The sequence below is a fragment of the Chaetodon auriga genome, chromosome 19 (assembly GCF_051107435.1).
Source record: "Chaetodon auriga isolate fChaAug3 chromosome 19, fChaAug3.hap1, whole genome shotgun sequence".
NCBI classification, from domain to species: domain Eukaryota; kingdom Metazoa; phylum Chordata; class Actinopteri; order Chaetodontiformes; family Chaetodontidae; genus Chaetodon; species Chaetodon auriga.
The window spans coordinates 6,352,454-6,373,519 of NC_135092.1; the positions used below are offsets into that span (position 1 = coordinate 6,352,454).

The following is a 21,066-nucleotide window of genomic DNA, read 5'->3' on the forward strand; positions in this document are numbered from 1 at the left end:
CACATCACAACACCACCAAAAATGGACACCATCACCAAAATCCACATCCAAACCAGAGGCAGGGAGGAAGAGCAGCCCAAGACAAAACACCACTGGCAGACTGCTTGCTTTTGTCACACGCCACTAATCCCATCAAAACCCCCCAAAATCCCGGACACGTGAGAAGCCCCTTCCCCAAATTCAGAGCCCAGCTCCTGGCCTGGCCTGACCTGAGATCCTGCACTGATACCCTCCGCCTGCAGAGAACCTACAGATGCTAAATGGTGATGGCTGATCGATGGTGAACGGACAGACACGTGGCAGAGGCCGCGGAGCCGTGTGGAAATGGGTGAGTGGAACATGGCGCTGTCTCGCGGTCAAATATGGAGATGTGGGTAAAGAGGACAGAGAAAGGAGAGGGGTGAAAGTAGAGACAGAGGAGGAGAGGAGGAAAGAGAGGCGGAGTAAACAAGGGAAGATGCTGCTTCTTCGTCTCCTTACCGTGTCTTTGGAGGACCTACGTCTCTTGATGCTGGAGGCCAGGGTGGTACTGATGGACCTAAAAGAGGCTTTCTTTTTGGGGTCGGGCTCTGCTCTACCACTTTTCCTATCCTAAAATAAATATATGTAGAAACATTATTCATGTTCTCTGGCTGGGGTGATAACCGTGGTTTCAGTCTCACCCAATCTCTCTTCCCACCTCCACCCACCACCCCAGTAAATTACCTTACTTTTTATTGTCTAAATAGAGGGAGGGTCCTTGTGAGAAAGAATAGAGCATTTGGAAATATAAAATGTGCAAAGAGGGAGAAAGAAAGGGATAAAGCCTGTTAGATGTGAGAGTGGAAATAGTCTGCTCAGTCTGATATATGAGGGCATTCGTCTACATTTTACGCAACATTATCACAGTGGGACTACACAAGATGGCACAGTAGTCCTCTAGAAATGTGCTGACACATTCAGTTGGCCCCTAGAAATGCATTGGAATGAGTGATGACTAGTAAAGATGTCAGTGGTTGTGATACCTACGTTGCACTGCTTTAATCATCTAAAAGATGCTGCCTGTACGCTCACTGTTGCCTGAACACACACTTACTCAACACACACAGGATCTTAAATGAATGGATCAACTGAACAGTATAGCAATTATGATAAAGAAATATCTAGAATCTACTCTGGACTCCGTTCTGACCCTGGTCAGAAACTCTGGAAAACATTTAGAAATACAGTCCTGTCAAAAATAAATAAAATAAAATAAGTAAATAAAAAATAAGAAAGAAAAAAAGGAAGCAGTTTTAACCATATCCTTACAAGTTGGTGGGACAATTTGGTGCCCTCCCTCCCTCATACCATCAGAGTGCCCCACAGCTACTCTCAGCACAATAACTGGGTGTTTGTGTGCAAAAAAACTCATATTAAGGTATTCTTACATCCTGAGTCTCTAGAGAGGAAGAGGGCTGCATAGGGGGAGAAAAGAAAAGTAAAATAAATTTCCATCCACTTGATCGTTATTACTTTAAAGAAGATCCTTACGCAAAAGCCAAAGGAACTAAAAAGGGCGGATATTTAAAAAAAATAAAAAATAAAAAACTAGCAAAGCAAACATCCACATCCAAAGCCAGGCAGGTATAAAAAGTCAAGAAGCTACAGTATCAGAGGCCACTAAAATGCATATCAGAGGGAAAACAGCAGCGACAAAAGTCAGTAATTGAAGCCCATTGAAAGTCATTATACCTTAAAGTGGTATAATGGAAATTCACCCCACACACAAGGGAATGAGATGGAGTATGAACTGAAGTGCTTAGGAAAGAAAAGGTCTGAAAAGGAATGTCACCTACTGTAGCTGCAAAAAATATTCTTCCTCTAAGTTAAAGTGCGAAACTGAAACGATTTGCAATTCTGTATGCTTGATATCATGATGATCTGAGCAGATGGAGGCTAAAAGATGCTATTTCTAAAAAAAGAAAGTCCTCTATGGTGGATGTTCAGCAAAGTATAAGTGAAGGATGAGTGAGTAGTTGCAGGGAGGGAGGCCCTTTGGGCGGGCGGGGCAGTGTGGTGTGAATTTCAACATGCCAAAAGGTTTTATGGATGGAGAGAGGGATAAAGGGGGGAAAACATAGAATAAGTAAACACAAAACAAATAGCATGACAAATCAGTCCTGGCCAGCACTGGCCCCGCAGTACATCCTTTTTCATCAGGTCACATGACTAGGCACTCTCAGGACAATTGTACCACCCTTCACCCCATCAACCAGCACTTTTCTCTCAACCCCCGAATGACATGATATCACGTGGCCTGGAGGATAGATGAGAGCTGGCAGAGAAGTGATTGGTGCACGATATGACTCAATTTTTTTTTTGCAGGTAAAAGCAAGTGAATGAAATCTTTTTTCCTGTTGGAAGATAACATCTCATGTTAGTAAATGGAGAAAATCAGCCTGTGTGACAAGAGAGTCTAACTGTAAGGGTCTTGGTTCAGGAAAAATCAATGCCCAAGTGACGTCGGTTCTCTTCTTTTAATCTTTACTTTCCCCCATTTCTTACACGTCTGAGACTGCAGGAGTGCAGTCTGGCCGCTCTGAGCCCTGATGAGGTGCTGCGTGTGCACAGTCCCGGCCATGCATGGCATGCTGGACCGTCAGATGAAGCGTGCCATGGGACTCGCACCGTGTGCAGCGGCCGCTTGTTTCTTGCCGGAAACAGAAGCGAGCTGCCACAGTGCATCATCATTATACACCATTATCATCTTCATCATCATCATCATTATCATCATCATCATCTTTATCATACAACAGGGTTTCTGACACTTGTTTTCATCCCAGAATGACACCAGCTTCAGTCTTGTTCAGACAGTGCACTTCTGAGTAACATCTGCTTTGAAAGGGAAAGCCAGACATGTAGCCTGTCAGTGATGTAGTGGTCAACAACACACTGGGTCAGCTGTCAGTACCAGTGATCACACACAAATCAGTAAACATATAGAGATATAAATCTGTATGATGTAAATTTATAGAACATGTTATAGTTAATAGCATTAAGACCAGGTTGCAAAACAAGTGTCCCATGCAAATATAAAACATACGTAGCCTATACAGTTCATACCAGCCTGATATTATTGCCAATATTATGAGCTGAAACGCTCACACAGTATTTTAAGCCTCTGTACACCTTGTCGGTGAAGGATGTCGTGCACACCGCCATCTTTCGTAGTCACGTTGAGCTGAGCTGATCCTTGGCACAGAGAGAGAGCACTTCTTCAATCTACTAATCAAACCAGTATAATTTTTAAGACTGTAAACTTATGCGTGTGTCTCTGTTAGCATGACTGCATTCAATTCAAACATGAACCATGTTGCAAGTGTTACAGAACTGTTTTTGATATCTAACAAGACGGATGTCATAGTCTTTTAAATTGATATGGAGAGGTTGCATATTTACATGTACAGCCGATACAAAGCAAAACTAGCTTTGGCCTCCTTGAAGTGTCACTTCAATTTTCATTGTGTTTCAGCTTTGGTTTAGTCTCAATCAAATATCAATCTGCGACCAAATATCTCTGGAAACAGATGGCCGCCATGGCTAAAAACAATGCTATGAAAGCTGTGAGAGTGAACCAAAACAGTTACGTTACTGGCTGTGTTTCATTTCCTCTTTTACCACACATCTGTCACAAAAGAGACAAAATCTTATGTAAAGATTGTGCGGCTACACAGCACATCTGTTACATACTAACTCTGTGTAACATAAACTATAAGTTTAGATCATAAAGATTTATATCAGCATCAAAAAGGCTGCTAAAGTCTGTTACCAAAATATAAATATGAACTAAATGACATTAAGTAGGTTTATGCCCACTACATCTTTGTGGCTACAGCTCCTTAAAGCTGGAATACCTTAATCATGCAATTCTAACAATGCATGCACCTTTATTTCTTTGCAAAGGATTACATATGGTTGGTGGTGCGGTAGCTCATGAACTTATATATTCAGGGGTTTTGAGCATTAAGAGCATGTAGAGATAGTGTCAGCCTGCAGAGGATGAGGGATGTATTACATGAACAGATTAAGGTTAGTCAGAAGTGCATGTTCTCTCAGGTTACGTATCTTTGCTTAAGGGTATTTGTTTACAGTGCTTTGCATAATACACCAACCTGAGGCAGTATAAGCACGTAGTTACATACAAACACACGTACAAGCGGTCAAAATGATGCCAACAATGGGACTCCAGGTTTTAGTGCTTGCCGTACTAAGGAAGGAGGAGGCCACATAAACTGTGATCTTAGATTTTCCATCGTGATGAGTTTGTGTCCTACATAACCAAGCTGTCATTTTTAATTTGTGGAAATGAGATCACGATGAGTAATCAAATCAGTGCACCCAAACAGTATGAATAATACCCTGAATAACATTCACGCAGGACAGAACGGAACAGATTGTATCAACTTGACTTGACTTTGTGGGCTAACTCTGTGATCCTTGCATGAGACCCCATTATAGTGGTTATATTTAGGGCAGTGAAGATTGTCTGTGTCCGTTATGTTAGCTCTAGGGCCCACAGTGACGGTCCATGAGCAAGATGAGCATGCATGAGCCGTCTTTGTTCAGCGGTGCAGAGAAATCAACATGATCATCGCTGACATGGATATAAAATGAGCTGGTCTACGGGCAGTTTAGTGTGTCCCTCTCCTTTCTCAGTGACACCCCCGCCCCCACCCTCGCATGCATTTGCCTGATATTTGCGCCTAGAGAACACACATCCATATGAGGACACTCATGACAGTTACATACAGTAGTCAGGTCGATGGCAGACACTCTCAGAGGGACATTGATTTTGCTGACAGGCATTTTATACTGTACCTTCCTCCAGCCCTGCTGTCTCTATTCAGCAGGGCTAACACTGAGCTTTGGTTCAAGGCTTACAGAGAGTCAGCAGACAGGCTGCCGGGGCCACACAACAGACGCACAGTGTGGCTGGCACTTAAACGTGGAACCCCTGTACATCCAAGCTGCCCAATCAAGGAGTGATACCATTAAGAGGAAAGGAAGGGAGGGTGTGTGGGTGGAGGAGGGGGCGCTCCAATGCTCCAACTCCTCACAGCCACGTTTGATTGCATTGGATTGTGGGGGCAAATCATGTTCTTCGTCGGCTGAGCAGAGGATCTTATTGCTGATTGCAGCTTAAAGGGTCAGTTCACACAAATTCCAAAACAGAGACTTTTAGTAGTATCGTGCCATGCAAATGTCTTTGAATCATGAATTAAATTCCATGCATCCCCACTTTATTGGTTTGGTGGCAGAAATTTCAGAGGTACGCATCTCAAAAGCCCTGCCTGTAAGACCAAAACAGCCTGCATGACTTGATACCACTGCGGCAAGTAGCAAAACTTCTTTTTTTTTTTTTTTCAAATTTGAGTGAACTGACCCATTAAATTGACGCCTGCCCCTGCTTTCACTGTGTTGCCTGAAGTCTCCGGAAATGCAACATAAGTTTGTCTCGTACTTGGTGTCTGCAGTATGGACACTGCAGCGGATAAGGAAACACAACATACACTGCAGCATGGCACACTTTACAATTATACTACACTGGGTCACTGCGGTGTGGTTGAGCCAGGGCATTGATTTTAATGTTTATGCTCTATTTGTATTGTTTGCTGAAGGAAATCAATGATGATTGATGAAAGCACATCAACTGTATAGTTATCACTAGTTATTGTTCTCATGGTGTTTCTGGCAGTACATTTGCTTCTTTTTGTTGGCTTTCCATGTCCACGTCATCTGACCTTATGATGCATATAAGCGCCAGGGCAGCAGCTTACAAAATACTAGTTCATGCTATGGACGTGGAGGGTGAAGTTTAAATTCGGATGTCCATCATGTTAGAGTGTCACAAGGCTAATTATCTTATTGTTACCCTAACAGCGAGAGGTGACATGGGGGTGGAAATGGTTCTGCTATTTAGTTACATACTAATGAGGGGGTCCCGGCCACAGCTTGACTTCCAGAGGCCTCCTTACTCTCCTGCAGGCACACAGAAGAGATACGGGCGCCATTGGCCTCTGGGAACTGTTAGGAGCCAATGGGTGGCCACTGAGGATGCCTTACAGTGAAGATGAAGGCATCAGAGATCACGGTTTCTCGTACGGTGATCTGGCAGTCTGACCACCACTATGTGCAAAATGAAAAGCTTAGAGAGAGGCTGAGAGGCACAAATTGAGCCCTGTGAGGAAGGGGCTTTGTTGGCTCTCTTGCACCCCAGTCTCAGCCCCTCCAACCCGGGTGTGAGCAGGCAGAGGGGATAAATCCTACCTGCAGGTTCTTCCTCCAGACATTGACGGCCGCAAAGGCCAGCTGCATCTGCTTCCTGCGGGCGTCTTTATGGCGCTTATAGGCAATTTCAATGAAGATGAGGAAGATCCCTGCTGCTATGCCTCCAGCCACCAGCATGAAGACCCCTGTTGGCAAGGTACAGACAGACAGAAACAGAGCAGAGGTGGAGATATGTGAGCTACAACCCTCTACAACCCCGCCGCTTCCACTGAGCAGGAATGCATGGTCTTGCTCAGTGGTCGCCCCTCCTTTTTCAATCAGCTCCCACTGACGACGGCGGCTGTAAACTACACACTATTAATAGAAGACCACAACCGCACCAAATCACAGCACAAGATACTGTACGGCACACTTCCACAGAGCACCCACGCCGACACTAAAACAACGATTTTGTAAAGGTATTGGACAAAAAAGCGCTACAGTACCTTACCACTGCAGTTTTTGTCCAATCACTTTAACGCTTTCTCTGCGCGATAAGGACCATACCTGCCATGTTTTCAAAGGTGAGTGTGGCTGGGGCATTGCTCCTTGAGTCACACTCCTGGTATCTCACCCAGGTTTTATCTAGGTCTTCCATGAAGCCATTCTCATGAGAACTGCAGGGGGTTGGGGGTGGTGGGGAGAGAGGTGACAAAGTTAATACATGCCGCAAATGACGGAATATTTGAGCCGCTCACTCCCAGATAGCAACACAAATGAAACGGAGGACAAGTGACAATCAGACATAAACTTGACAAACAGACAGAGAGGGAAGGAGAGGGAAGATACAGAGAGAGAAGATGTAACATAAGGCGATGTATTGGATGGTTATAAACGGTCAATTCATGACCGGGAAATCATATTGATAAGAAACAAAAAAAGTCATACGAGTAATGCAGCTTCGGCTGGGACAGACCTGAGAATGGCCAGGGACACATTCTGTTTCCAGGGGCTGTCCTTGCGCATGCCTATGCCAAAGCCCGAACGGAAAAACAGCTCTCCCGTGGTCACCAGGTCGCACTTCTGCGAGGCTTCAAACTCCAGCACCGCAGAGTCCCAGATGAAAGCATGCAGCTTGCTGTGGGGGAGGGGGAGGGAGGAGGAGGAGGAGGAGGAAGGAGGGAGGAGGAGGAGGGGAAGGAGGGGGTTACGGTGCGACAGTACAATGATTTACATACACATTTACGGCTCCCACCCTTCTCTCTCTCTCGCACACCAGATCGTGTGTGTCATTCAGCGTTTACCAGCAATCTCTACCGTTGCCCAAATGAAATCCAATGCCAGATGGGTGAGGGCGCGTCCCCCATTGGATTCCCCCCATCTCAAAGATGTTCGTCTGGGTACAACCTGAAAAAGGGTGCTCCTTGACTCAATGTTAGCTTAACCTCACACTGGTTCCAGTGCTGTTGACACGTCCACACTTGATCCTGTCCCTGGACAGCTGTCTTGGCTGGGTGATGGGCCTGGATCAGAGGGAATGCTGCGGTTAAGTCTTGCTGCTTCCATCTGGTCCAGAGGTCCATGCCCCTCCCCGCCCTAACTGACTGGACTGACCCTGGTCTGTGCGCCTGATAGGTCGAGCAGCCGGCCGACACGTGCTCTGGTCGGCCCGGCCAGGCTGAGACTCACTTGTCACGCACGGCCTGGATAGCCTCGGCGGCACTCTCATAGTTGTGCTTCTCCATGTGGCGGTACATGGTGCTAAGCTCCACCTGCCGCCGGAAATAGATGTCCACGGAGCTTTGCTTCACCGTGGCGTAGATGAACTTGTCCGATGGGTTTCTCAGCTGTGTAGCAAGACAGGGTCGAAACATAAACAGTCGAGTAATGACTACTAATAACTTCCACTGTATTTACATAATTTTATATGTCATTTTTTTTATATTGATGAACATGCTGTTATTGAGTAGTAACATGGTTCTAGTATCATCCTGTGCCCACCCTTGGGTCATTGATGCCGGTGATGCGTTCCTCAGGCCGGTCCAACACCAGGAAGGCAGCCAGGTTAGCCGTGTAAGAAGCTACAATGATCATGGCAAAGCCGGCCCACACCATACCCAGGATTCTCGCTGAGAAGCTGCGCGGCGCACCTGTGTGGTGAGTTCAAGTTTTGACCTTTCAGATCAGTAATTTTCAGTTTCTCATTGAACTGGTCCGGTAGAATAGCTAGCCAGATACATTTTTCTGTTGAGTAACATTTCCACCATGCAATACTAATAAGCCCTGACACTGTTATTACTACTAGTGTTACAAGTACTACTGGTATGGCAGATAACAAGGACTATTAACCTAATTATTGGAGCAAACTATAATAAACCCTCCGCTCATGTTAAAATTTACACAGAGTTTACAAGACAATCCAAAACAAATGAAATTAATGTAGCCCACTAAAATATCAGGCTTGAAAAGGAAACACTAGAAGACAAATGAAACAAAGGTAACTGTTGAAAGACAAGCTGCAGCAACGTGTTTCTTCACAAAATGTGATTTGAAAGGAATTCATTTGTCATCCTCTAAGAAAAACATGACAACGAGGCAACACCTGGAGCCACAGACGCCTTGAATTTTGGTCGTTTTACAACTGCAAATCAGTGTAAATACCGAAGTACCTGACAGCAATGCAGCTCACTGGGAGGTGATGATTTGGAGATTTTCATTAGCTCTGTCTCACCTTCTCCTATTCCAGAGTTCAGCAACACTCCCCAGGAGAACCACATAGCAGATGACAAGGTGAGGGCATCTTCTTCTTCTTCTTCACTGTTTACTTTAAATCTTCCAAACGGGCTAGAGGGAACAAATTGGGAGGATTGCAGGAGATAAAATGAGAAATCATAGATAACCTGTAGAGGGGAAAACCCTGGCGACCCCAGGCAGGGAAGGAAACTGAACATGAGCGAGCAAAGCAAGAGGGACACAAACTCTGAAAGAAAAGAGACAAAGACGGCTGCACAGGGACAGAGCGGTGGGATGGTTGGAGCCAATCTTCACCTCTGTCTGCCTTTGTGTCCACACCGAGGGAAGATCTACAGCACGCACGAGTGCATGTACACACACACACACGCATTCATTCATTCAGTCGTAACTACACATGAATACACTCACACAGGCACAGACATACAAACACAGGTCCTCCTTGTACCTGAACCGGTCTAGTAGGTAAAGCATCACCGCCACCACATGCACCGAAAGACCCACCAGCAGCCACAGCGTGCTTTGGAAAGGCTGCATGAACGAGTCCAGTGTACTGCGAGGGATTTCCTGAAAACACACACCGCAGTTAGTTGTAGATTGATAATGAACAACTTTGATCACCTTCTGTTTGCATATTATAGACCAAGATAAAGGAAAACACCATCCTGTTTGTACAATTGAGTACAATTCATGCTGTTGCTGACAAGTTTTGATTGTTTTATGTGATTTTTCTGTTGTTCCAGGCAGACTTTTGTGTCTGTTCATGTCTGCATGGGCTGGAAATCATCAAGCAGACTCTTGGAATATGGTTGCGTTGGTTAGTCAATCACACAACTTCAAGGTGGCGTTCATTTTTATGATCAGGCAAACGCTGCTTGTTTTGAAAAGTCAGCTCTGCATCACCTGATAGTAAGAACTGAGAAAAATGAATGCAGATTGTGTGATGTAAAGTTTATGTGAGTTGCAGCAATCAGGCTAGAACGTTAGGCCAAGAAACTGGTATTGCTGTGATACAGCAGAGACTGATGGTAGCCGCATATAAATTCATCTCCCACTGGACTGACTGGATGACCTGTTTTCACATGAATGATGCATTGTCATTAACCTGGTCTATTGCTCATCCATCTTTTAAATGCGACAACCTTTGCTGTCCACATGAGGTGAAATGATAATGATGGTATCCTGGCGACGCCTCGAACGAACATGCTTTCTGTGTTTGAATGTCTCCTTGATACATCAGCAGTCATATGTTTCCCATATCAATTTTCTCAGCCTTGTCACTGTTTTCGTGTGTTTGTGCTGTGTAAAATAACACTTGTGTTGGAGATGGATAAAAGTTGCCTTAGTGAGTTGAGGATTCCTCAACTGAACAATACATGCAACTCCTCAGTGGTTGTTTGACTTGATAGAGCACCAAATGGTCTGAAGGTGAACACTTACCTTTTTAACAAGGATGGTGAGGCCTTGATATTTAAAGGGTTTGGAGAACTCGATGTACTGGGCTCGTTCGTTGTTTATAGTCAGCGGGGCCACAATCATGTCAGCCAGGCCCCCTAGGAGCTCTCCCATCATGCCATTCCACTCTTTCTTGTTACTGTTGTTTACCTGAAACCCCAAAAGAAAGGTGTTAATATGACAATCAGCGATCAACCCGCTGTTGTCTAGACCACAGAATGTTTCCAGGCTTTAAGGATTTGGGTTAAGCCTACTGGGGATCTAAGTTCTTGGCATGCTCCAGATCTTTGGAACTGGCTCTGTCTTACACATCAAAAGAGAACTTGCTATTTTCAGGAGTTTATAAGATCATGCAATGAAGAACACCAAAAGTGTAATATTGTGCTCATGCTTTGCCTACAGGACAGGCTTTTTCTGGGTTAGAGATGAATGTGAGACCAGAGATATGTCACATTACCTACTGTCCATAACTATGTGCACACCTATAGTTGTATAAAATGCTGCCACTGTGACATCTTGTATAATTACAACTTACTGTCAGCCAATGTCAACTAGACTAGTGCTATCTTGGAAACATTAGTTAAATCTTAGCTATAAGCTAGCATTACCTGCTCGCCAACTGTTAAAAGTTAGTATAGAGGTGGGTTAGCAGACTGCTGAGGGTATAATCTGTTGTGAATGAAGGGCAGTGTCAGAAAGTAAAACTTAATTTTGTTCCAAAGAATTTAGGCAAAGGTGCATAAGAGGGACATTCTAGGTTCTATAAATTCATAAAGGTGTCCCACTTGAACAATGCAAGCTTAGGATAAACGTAGCTAATCCTAGTATGGCATTGTGTTTTTAGGTGGTGGATGTGTTCTATCTGACATGCCAGGACGAGACATTTTTTCTGTGTGAATGTGATGTTTGATGATGACTTTTGGTGTATAAATGATTTGTATGTATTTTCCCACTGATAAGGCAATAATCTGCACACAGAGCAGCAAGTTCTTATAATAAAATCAAAACATTAAAAGGTTTAATGGCACACATAGCTTTTTATGTTCTATTTCATATTACAGTTAAGTGGCACTTCTAAAATTGACTGCGACACTCATGATGATCGCTGCTCGCCTAATCCTTAAGTGTAGAATAACGACAATGGGCAAATTCACCTGCTGGACATTTGATATCTGCGGGTCTCCGCTTTATGACTGCTTATTGCCTCAGCTCTGAATAGTTAGTGAGACCATTACCGTTAGTGGACTAAAATAAAAAGATTTTCTTAAATTCTATAAATGTGTAATGAGGGATACTGCGTGTAACCTGTGATTCATGCAAAAATATAACAAATACATAAAACTGACCCGCTCCTGAGTTCCGAATTTCCCATCAGCCACCAGGTGCACCTCGTACGTAAAGTTCATGGTCATAGCCAACTTGATCAGGAGATCAATACAGAAGCCGTAACAACACTGGGGCACAATTGGGCGTCCTGTAACAAAACCAGCAACCATTGCAAGTTACAATCACTCTTGACGAAACACGTTAGACTGTTTGTTTGGTTTTTTTTTTCAATCCAAAGGCGGCGCACGTAGACGGAACAAAATGCGTGACACAGTGCACTGCAGACAACCACACACAATCACGCTGTTTGCCAGAAACACAGCATACAGACCAAGCATGTCCCAGCATCCCAACAATCTCTCATTCTGAATGGCACACTCAGCCACATGCATACATATATAGATACCTACTGCATATATATGTATGCATCTCCAGTGGGTGTTTGGCGGGTGCAGTAAAAGCACAGTGATAATATAAACGTCCCTGATGTGTTACCTGGGATGGTCTCATTGGGCCCAGTGCAGATAACCTTTTTAATTAAGACTCCATTTAATGTCATTTCCTCCTTGCATGTTCCATCCGGCTGAGTGGGTTTCACATACACAAATGGCTCCTGGTGTATCGTCACTATCTACAACAGACGGGACAGAAAGCTGTTTATCACGTACTCAGAGCTGGTTCCGTCTCGATCCCGAGGGACTTGAGTGCGGCACAGTGAGCGAGAGGAAAAAAAACATTTGGAAAAACCCAGCAGATACACAAAAACCCATGTACAAACTCCACAGATGCACATGGACGCACAAGGACAGACAGATGAATGTAAAAACAACTGACAAGGATACAAATGAGAGGTTCTTTTCAAGCCTATGAGAAATTTGAAGAGATAAAAGTCATAGCACATACATCACTGCTGCCTTTATGAACATAGATTAACTTCATTCCCCTCTGAGAAACAAATGTCAGCGCACTGTCCAACACGAGTATATCAACTCAGGTCCGTCCTCTATCTGTGTGGACGTGAATGTCACATTGCAGCAGCAAAGCGGAGGCACCCTACCTTTAATCGAGTGGACATCTGGAAGCCCTGTGGTTTCTCGGTCTCTCCTCCGGGCCAGATGATCTTCCGCTGATTGTTCATTACCACCTGCAGCGATGCCACACACATATACAGTATTATAGGTGAGCGCTGACAGAAGGCTTACTGCTGATGAGGCTCCAACACTGTGGGTGAGCATCACTAATGAGTCAGCTTTATATAACCACAGCTCAGCGGTTCTTTTATTTACTTCACCAACCTCTGACCTGTGCATCATTCAGGAACTTATTATTATCACACCTATCACCAGGGAACTGAAGCGCTGATCCTCGCAGTCCTTGCTGTTTGCTGTGTTTACATGGCAGGCCTGTTTAATCATTCATCCTTATTTACAAATGAATATAATTTTAGATTTGGCTGATCTTACTAGCTTTTCCCAAGCTTTCAACTGCATCTCGCAGTCTTTATGAGGGATGTTTTTCGAGTAAAGCCAAAATACTATCCATAATGGGAAGGTGCACTAAAATCCCGAATTTCAGCATCTTGGTTTTCATAAAGTATTGACATAAATGGAAACCAGAGGCTGTCTGACAGGAAGGATATCTATCTGAAAAATTTGGTTGTGCATTGTAAAATGATCTTTTCTACCTCCCTTTTGTCCCTATGTCATACCCAGGGCTGATGAAGGACATGGTGAGCTTTCATTTTCAGATACATGCAGCTCCTGCTTGCCATCTAGAGTTGAGCGCTGTTAACAGTGGATAAATCTGCAATCCTCCTCCAGAGCAGAAAAACATGCATAGTTCATAGCAAGCAATGATTCAACCAAAGGTGACGTGATGCTACAGCAGTCTGTCCTTGCAAAATCAGTTTCAAATGTTTAAATAGTAGCTTACTATCTACTGCTAGACTACTGCTGCAGCCGAACAGCTTTGGCTGAACTGCAGAGTGTTGCTTTGCAGACTGAGGACTGTGGGGTTGCCCTACATTAACTGCATTGTACTATAGATAGAAAACTGGAGCTGCATGTCCTGTATGAATAAAAAAAAAACGTGGGGAGTAAGCGGAAAATAGGGAATGGACTTCTCCTCTTAAATATCTATAAATTCGCTTTGCAGCTGTGTCAAATAGCCAGACTTGCCTCTGTCTGTCAGTTTACCTGCGTTCCATTATATATGCCGACTTGAATGAGTCGACTCTTCTGGTAGTTGAGTATACTGTAGTGGGCATACTTCCTGTCTCCGTCATCATTGAACTCAACGCGTCCTGTGAGGCCCTCTGGGTATTTAGATGACATCAGCACCCTGTGGGAAGCAAATGAAAAAGATTATTTGAGTAAATGAGCACACGTGTGTTCATGCATGGATATTGTGTCATCCTTCCATCCATCCTGCCATCCAACGATGCATTTTATTTTATATCATTCTGCTCTCAATCCAGTGCATGTGGTAAAATGACTGATTCGCCACAGTTGAAAATATGCTGATCAGGGCAGAGCTGTGGTTGTTGAGCTGTGATGATATCTGCTGGATTTGTCACCACATCTGTTTGGAAGCAGTGCATTTACTTTTTGTTGTGCTGCTGTGAAACTGCTCTAAGTGGGTCAGTCGAAGCTCATTCGTTTCATTTGGAAGTGACAGATGCAGGGTTTCTACCTTCTGGAAAACCTGCTGAACCTGTAACTCTGTAAGACAACTTTCCAGTCAAAACTTGAATAAAACATATAAATAAATATATTTTAAAAATAAATCTACAAAGGTGGGTTGAGTTGAGGTTTGCTGACAGCTGCCTGTTGAACTGAGAAATCTGGATTTGATGCATCTGGTTGAATGAAATCAGGCTTTAAATTTAACTTGCAGATTTCTTGTGCTACATGGAAAATGTTTCCCTGGTCTCACAGTTAAAAAATAACAATCTAAATGTTAAAGAAATGCATATGAGTTGAAGAAGAAATACTAATGATAATAATAATTACAAAAATTCTGGATGTGTCCTGGAAAAAAATCTTAAAAATGGTTGGCTTCCAGGATTGTTTGTTAATAAACTTGTTTGTTTTAACGCCCCTCAACAAAGCATTTTAAAGATTATCACACCTTGTCACAACCTGAAGCAATGCGCCAAGCTCACCGTTTAAAGAGCGGCCCTGTTTTCCAGATGTTGGTGTTGCCCACGCATCCTCTGGGGGGTTCGGTGATATTCTCCTTCTCGAAGAGCTCCTGGATGGACTGCGCCACCACGGCCACGGCATCATTGATATGTGCTGACTCATTCTTCCCGTTGATGAGCTGGAGGCCGATCAGACCTGAGACCAGGCCGATGATAAAAGGTAATCACTGACCTGAGCAAACTACAGCCTCTCAGGATCCTTTTGCAATGCACAAAGTGGATAAAAACTTATAGGGCCTCCAGTTTAGACATCCTGAGTAAAGGTCAGACATCAGCTGCATGATCCATCTTCCTTGCCTGAAGATAACTCAGAAAATATCCACATCTTGCCATTTAGGGGATGAGGCAACAGAATAAATGGATCATTTTTCTGATGTTGCTACCGGTGACCTTTTTACAGCATGTATAAAGAGTCCCTTGAAGTTGGATCAATTTTTTATTTTTTTTTCTGTTGGCCCTTTCAGCTAAGGTTTGGGAATCAGCACAGGCAGAGCATTATTTGTGCAAGGGACAAACAATAATGCCACCAGACCTAAATTTAAACCAAGCAACAATCCAACTTCAGCTAAGTTTTCTGATTGCAACCAGGTCCATCAGTCTTGCAGACTCCTGCAAGAAGCTGCAGTGGAGGTGGGAGAGAGTGGACACGGACGGGACAACAGACGCTCTGCAGGGGTTGGTTGTGTTTAGAGTGCCCAGACACTTGACGTTTGTGATCAGAAAGTGATAAAATACTGTGAGAGACTTGTGTGAAAAATCCAGGGGTAGAGACAAAAAAGGCTGTTGTAGCTTACCATTCTATCAGTTATCTGTTGCAAAAATCTCCCTTTATAACTCATTAGAAACCAGGGTATTAATAGGGCAAGATAGCACAATGAATTTACTTTAAGATCACCCAAGACATACACATGTAAACTGAAAACAGTGTACTGTAGATACAGAGCACATTTAAACCTTTAAACACATAATGCTTAAACGTTTAAATGCTCAACACACAACAAGCACTGATACAGTTAATCGTGTAACGCATCCATCCTTAAATGGTTAATCCCTCTAATCCTGCATGTGTTATGATCGGCCTCTGAGTGAAGCCGTGGGTTAACTCGGGGCTACATTCCCGCTGATCTCTGCTGGATGAACGTACCGTCTGGCGCCTCGCTCAGGGCTTTACCCGACATCTCCCGCTCGCCCACCAGCCACACGTAGCCCGAGCCCGTCATGTTGAGGAAGCGGGCAGCCTTGTACACTGCGGCAGCGTCTTCCTCACTGGAGTTTACAGTGTGGAGAAAAGACAAAAGCTTGTTTTAGTGTGTTAAGAAGATTTTTTGTGTTTGGGATTGGTGCATGTCCAAGTGATTCCAGCAAATTGCTATATTACATGACATTATTGATGTGAAATGTCTTTATGTTGATGAGGATATTTTTTTAAAGTTGCCTTTCATTTATTTATGCCTTTATAGGATAGCTGAAAGTCTTAAGGCAGACAGGAAAAAAGGAATTGAGAACTACATAATAGTCCCTAGCTGGAACATTGCAGTTATGGGATTTGTGCTTTAACATTTGGTTACTGGCATTTTGTTGTAATTTTATTGTATGGCTGCACCATGAGATCAAAAGCCAGTCTAGAGTCTTGTGCAGCATTTCAGACAACTTTGGACACACAGGCCCAAGACAGCATGAAATCCAGTGGCATAATTTAGATGTCGACTATAAGTGAACATTGGGATCCACAACTGGGTTCAGCAGAGGGTTTAACTTGAATTAGGTTTAAGCTCGAGCTGAAATAATTAGATGATTAATTGATGAGTCCATCAACAGAAAATTAAAGGGCATCTATTTTGATAATTGGTTAATTGTTGAAGTCAAAAGTACCGAAAAATCCTCAATTCCAACTTCCTTTTGGGAATTTGCTGGTTTTCTTTGATGTTAAAGGAATAAAGTTTTGGTCCATTTAAAGACATTAACTTGGACCTTAGTAAACACTTTTCAACTATCTGACATTTTAGAGAGCAGACAAATAATCAAGAACATGTTCAGCAGATTAATAGATATTGAAAACAATCGGTAGCTGCAGCCGTACTCAGTCCTATCTTGAATGGTGGGTAGGTCTGAGGGGAATATGATACCTTCACCAATGCTCCATCTGGCACTTTGCATGAAATAAATGTGTAAATTATGATAAAAAATCCCACCTGGCGGACAGGATGATGACTCGGGCCTCCAGCTCTTTCGCCTCCAGCAGCAGGGCAGTTAAGTTAGTCTCCTGGCTGAACTGGAGGACTTTCTCTGCCTGTGATCGGGGCATAAGAAAGGTCAAGCCAGCTACTTTTCCCTACCTTAGACACCATGCTGCCTCTTTACCTGCTTGGTTCGAGCTTGGCCGATTTTGTTTGAAAACGGGAGACAGAGATAAAAAGGAAAGCGATCCAGGGGAACCGGCTGAACTAAAAAAAAAAAAAAAAAAAAGCTTGAAGGGAAAAAAAACTTTTGCATTTGTTCGCATGCAAACTGAGGGTTATCAAGGCTCCAAAGAAGGACGTGCATGTGTTAGGTAGGGGGAAGAAGAAGGTCAATGCAACCAGTAACTAAAAACGGGTGAAGGGGGGTGAGGGGGACGTTTTCCCCCAACAAAAAACTGCTGAAAACTAGGGAAGTGCTACAAAACAGGAGGAAGTAGCATCTGGGAAACGGTTTTGTCCCACACTACCGGTTCTCCACAAAGGAATGAACTTGCAAACTCTTTTTGTGTGTGAGTGTGTGTTCTGAGGACATGCATTCCTTTATTGAAGGAGAAAATGAAAATGATAAAAAGCGGGGCGCTGTTGACTGATTTCTTTTCTTTTTTTTTTCTGTAATGACCGAAAATTATAGATTTTTCATAACAAAACCATTCTTCATTTAAATCATAGGGAAATGTCTCAAAGTAAAAATTAAAGAAAACACGTGCTACCAAGAGAGGGACATTTCTGGGTCGGCTGGTGACTGGTTTGGGCTGGTTTCTAGTTGCTACGTTTGGAAAGTTGGTGGGCGGCGTGCATTGACCATGCAAATATACCTTAGGTCCTCGCTTGTTGTCATAGGACAGTTGGTCGAGGTTTTCATAGTTCCTTTTTTTATTCTGATGAGTAATGTGCACAGAGAAAATATGCAGACACAGAAAAATATTATAAACAGTTGAAAATGGAGGGCAGTAAAGCATTCCAACAAATCTCCACTTTTCTGCTTCAAATTGGGATCTTTAACAGTGGGGCTTGCAAAGAACATCAGAGATGACCGCTCGCTAATAATGCTGAAACCATGTGTACTTGTTGAAGCTATGAAACACTTTTAAGGATGAAGATATTCATTGGACTAAATGCATAAAATATCAGTGCTGCTGAAAAATATAGAAAACATAGGATCAAAATGGTCTGGCTGCAACAATAATCAATAGAAAATGCTCTGTAAACATTACACAACTTAACTTTTAACACACAAACAGGGTCAATCCGATGTTCAACACCACTCCAACACACCATCGAGTCCTTCTGGCTTCCTCAAACAAATACAAGAAATAAAGCTAAAATAAGAGCTCCTTAAAAGCTTTATGGTATGTAAACTTGCAAAACTGCACTAGCAAACGTCTCATCTATCCAACCATCTGTTGAGGTGATGCAGCATCTTCCAGCACTGCCAGCTTCAGAGGAAGTTCTGTTCTTTGTGTTGTTAACTACATCAGAAGCTAGAAACCAGGATGACAGATTTCGATAAAAGTGGAGTTACCACATCTTCACAAAATGATACTGAATGATACTCAAAAAGGCAAAAGCTGTAATCAACCTTAATTCAATAAAAAAAAAAATGCCATTATTTCACAGTCTAATCACAGCTACAGAAATGTAATTAATGGTGTGCAGCTTCAAAGAGATATTGGCAAACAGAAAATAAGCATGAAATATCAAGAAAAACAAATTATGATTAGTACAGTTAGTATGCAGCACAGAATCCGGTCACAGCACAACATAGTGAGTCTCAGAGGTTGGTGAGCAGGTTCAACTTAATTCAGAGGCGTCACCATTTTGGACTGCAGTCCTGCTCTGTGTTCTGCAAGAGGAGACACTCCGGAGTCCCGTCTCAGACAGGGAGCCATTTTGCAGGAAAACACATCATCTTTCTGCTTCACAGGGTTTCCTTCACAGCTGCCTGGCTTCACAGCTCACACTTCAGTGCACTCCGGGTCCGTTTCCCTCCCTTCATCAGCACAAACTCCTCCATTCACAACTGACAGCTTTTAAGACCTATTACACAATCCCGACGCTATCGTGCACTTTGTGCCGAGAGGTAATCATTTAACCCTGAATCGTAATCCACACTTTAAAAAGATTTTATCCAAACTGAAGGGCTGCAACAACATATTTATTGTGTGATAAAAACACTATAACAATATGTCAGTGTGGTTTCCCCCATTTTATGATGTAGATGCTCTAAAAATCTGATTTGCTAAAAGATGGAAGAATAATGTTATAGAACAAAACTAAACTGTGCAAAACTAAATTGGAAAAAAGTGAAATATCCCACTGAGGCGATTTTTGCTTTTTTTTTGAGAAAACTAACATATTAAGACTTGTTTGATGAGAACATTGCAATCACAGTCCAGTTTATTCAATCATAACACTTTAATCACTACGTAATTACCGAGCTGCCACTCAGAATCGCTGCATAAAATGAGAGATTTTCTGTATCTTCAGCACGCTTCATGCTTTCCATTATAACATCCAGCAGCACACACACAAAAAACTGGCTTTGTCTTTTTTTCCCCCCAGAGATTTCGGAGCGCTCTATTTTTGTATCCGCAGCCAGGCATTAATATTTCATGTTGTGTTGGTCACGTTTGCACCCTGACTAAGTCCACTGTGTCCAGAGCCTTTTTGCTGGTGGTGACAGTGATCCCCCCCGTGACTGTGTGACCTCGCTAACTCGCCACAAAGCTAAAAATAACGTGAATTTACTGAGTTTATGAAGCTTGTTGTGGTGATTACCAAGATTAACACCCCTCGCTTTTAATTAGAGCAGAATGTGGTGACGCTGCAGTCTGCTGTGTCCAAACTAACTTCCTTTCCATCACCTGCATTTACAGGTCAGCTGATCTCATCATCCAAACAAACAGTAAATGACTGGTATGTTTGACTATGCCTCTGATGTTCTGACATATGGAGGATGAGCTAAGTAGCTGTGTGGGGAGCTTAGCCACCAGGGAACACCCAAACATTTCCTTTTCATCACTTCAGTGTTTGAAGGTTCCTGATTTTGTAATAGTGCCAAGCAGCAAAATCTCCAAACGTCCGGTGATGAAACTTTGAGACTTTCACGAAATGAAGGAATGCATTTTAAGATTTCCACTGTTTTTAATGTACTTTTTATATGCAATTTCCACAAGAATGACACCAACTATTATTTTAAAGATAAGGCTGTTGTAGTGTCTGCAGCACTCAGCCCTAAGCTCTCTGGTTCTTATGAAAGACGTAAATCTTTAGTTTCATTTTGTTCACTAAGCTCAGTCATTTCCGAAAACAGCTGGACACTGTAGGTTTTAACAAGCGTCACTCAAACAGTTGAAAACAGTGCCTTTATAGGGGACTATTTTTAGTCGTGAGATTAATGAACATTTGGCACTCTGGCGAGTATTTACAGCAGCAGGACAGTGTATCTGTGATGACCTCAAAATAAGCTGCAGTGTGTGTTTTCATGGTAATCCACTGCAACAGTGCGGCACACTGATGTGTTTTAATGGGTTTTTGGACAACAATGCAGCTCTATGACCCGGAGGAATCAGATATATCAGATTTTGGATACACACACAATAATTGTTAGAAGGCTCGATTCATTGTTGGCTTTGGACTTTTCAGTTGACAATCAGAAGAAAAATATCCAATATCAGCAGCCTCACCCTCAGTTTTACCGAGTTTTCAGTGTAATTATTGCTGCACACATTTGGAGAGCTTCTCAAATAAATCATGCTCAGGGCCTGAAAATGCTCAAGCTGGCCCTGCAGTCATGACTAAATTATGCGTAATTAAAGCCTCATAGTAGAGAGAGTTGCAGCAACTTCTCTCAGTATTATGTGA

General features: G+C 43.0%; 1 protein-coding gene across 10 annotated transcripts in view; it reads right to left on the reverse strand.

The window, feature by feature from the left end:
- Positions 1-21,066, reverse strand: part of grin1a (glutamate receptor, ionotropic, N-methyl D-aspartate 1a) — a 32,649-nt gene that overhangs the window by 4,952 nt on the left and 6,631 nt on the right. The window contains exons 4-21 of one of the 10 annotated variants that reach the window (XM_076757825.1): positions 18,018-18,080; positions 17,155-17,252; positions 16,107-16,228; positions 14,924-15,098; positions 13,956-14,100; positions 12,818-12,904; positions 12,243-12,391; positions 11,781-11,907; positions 10,420-10,584; positions 9,428-9,546; positions 8,960-9,072; positions 8,230-8,378; positions 7,918-8,075; positions 7,205-7,366; positions 6,796-6,905; positions 6,289-6,434; positions 1,410-1,436; positions 481-591 (exon numbers count right to left, since the gene is read on the reverse strand). In XM_076757825.1, the coding sequence (XP_076613940.1) occupies positions 481-591; positions 1,410-1,436; positions 6,289-6,434; positions 6,796-6,905; positions 7,205-7,366; positions 7,918-8,075; positions 8,230-8,378; positions 8,960-9,072; positions 9,428-9,546; positions 10,420-10,584; positions 11,781-11,907; positions 12,243-12,391; positions 12,818-12,904; positions 13,956-14,100; positions 14,924-15,098; positions 16,107-16,228; positions 17,155-17,252; positions 18,018-18,080 (2,226 nt within the window). Of the gene's footprint in view, positions 1-480; positions 592-1,409; positions 1,437-6,288; positions 6,435-6,795; positions 6,906-7,204; positions 7,367-7,917; positions 8,076-8,229; positions 8,379-8,959; positions 9,073-9,427; positions 9,547-10,419; positions 10,585-11,780; positions 11,909-12,242; positions 12,392-12,817; positions 12,905-13,955; positions 14,101-14,923; positions 15,099-16,106; positions 16,229-17,154; positions 17,253-18,017; positions 18,081-21,066 lie in introns of all 10 variants that reach the window. The other 9 variants (XM_076757826.1, XM_076757827.1, XM_076757829.1 and 6 more) reach the window with 9 other exon arrangements.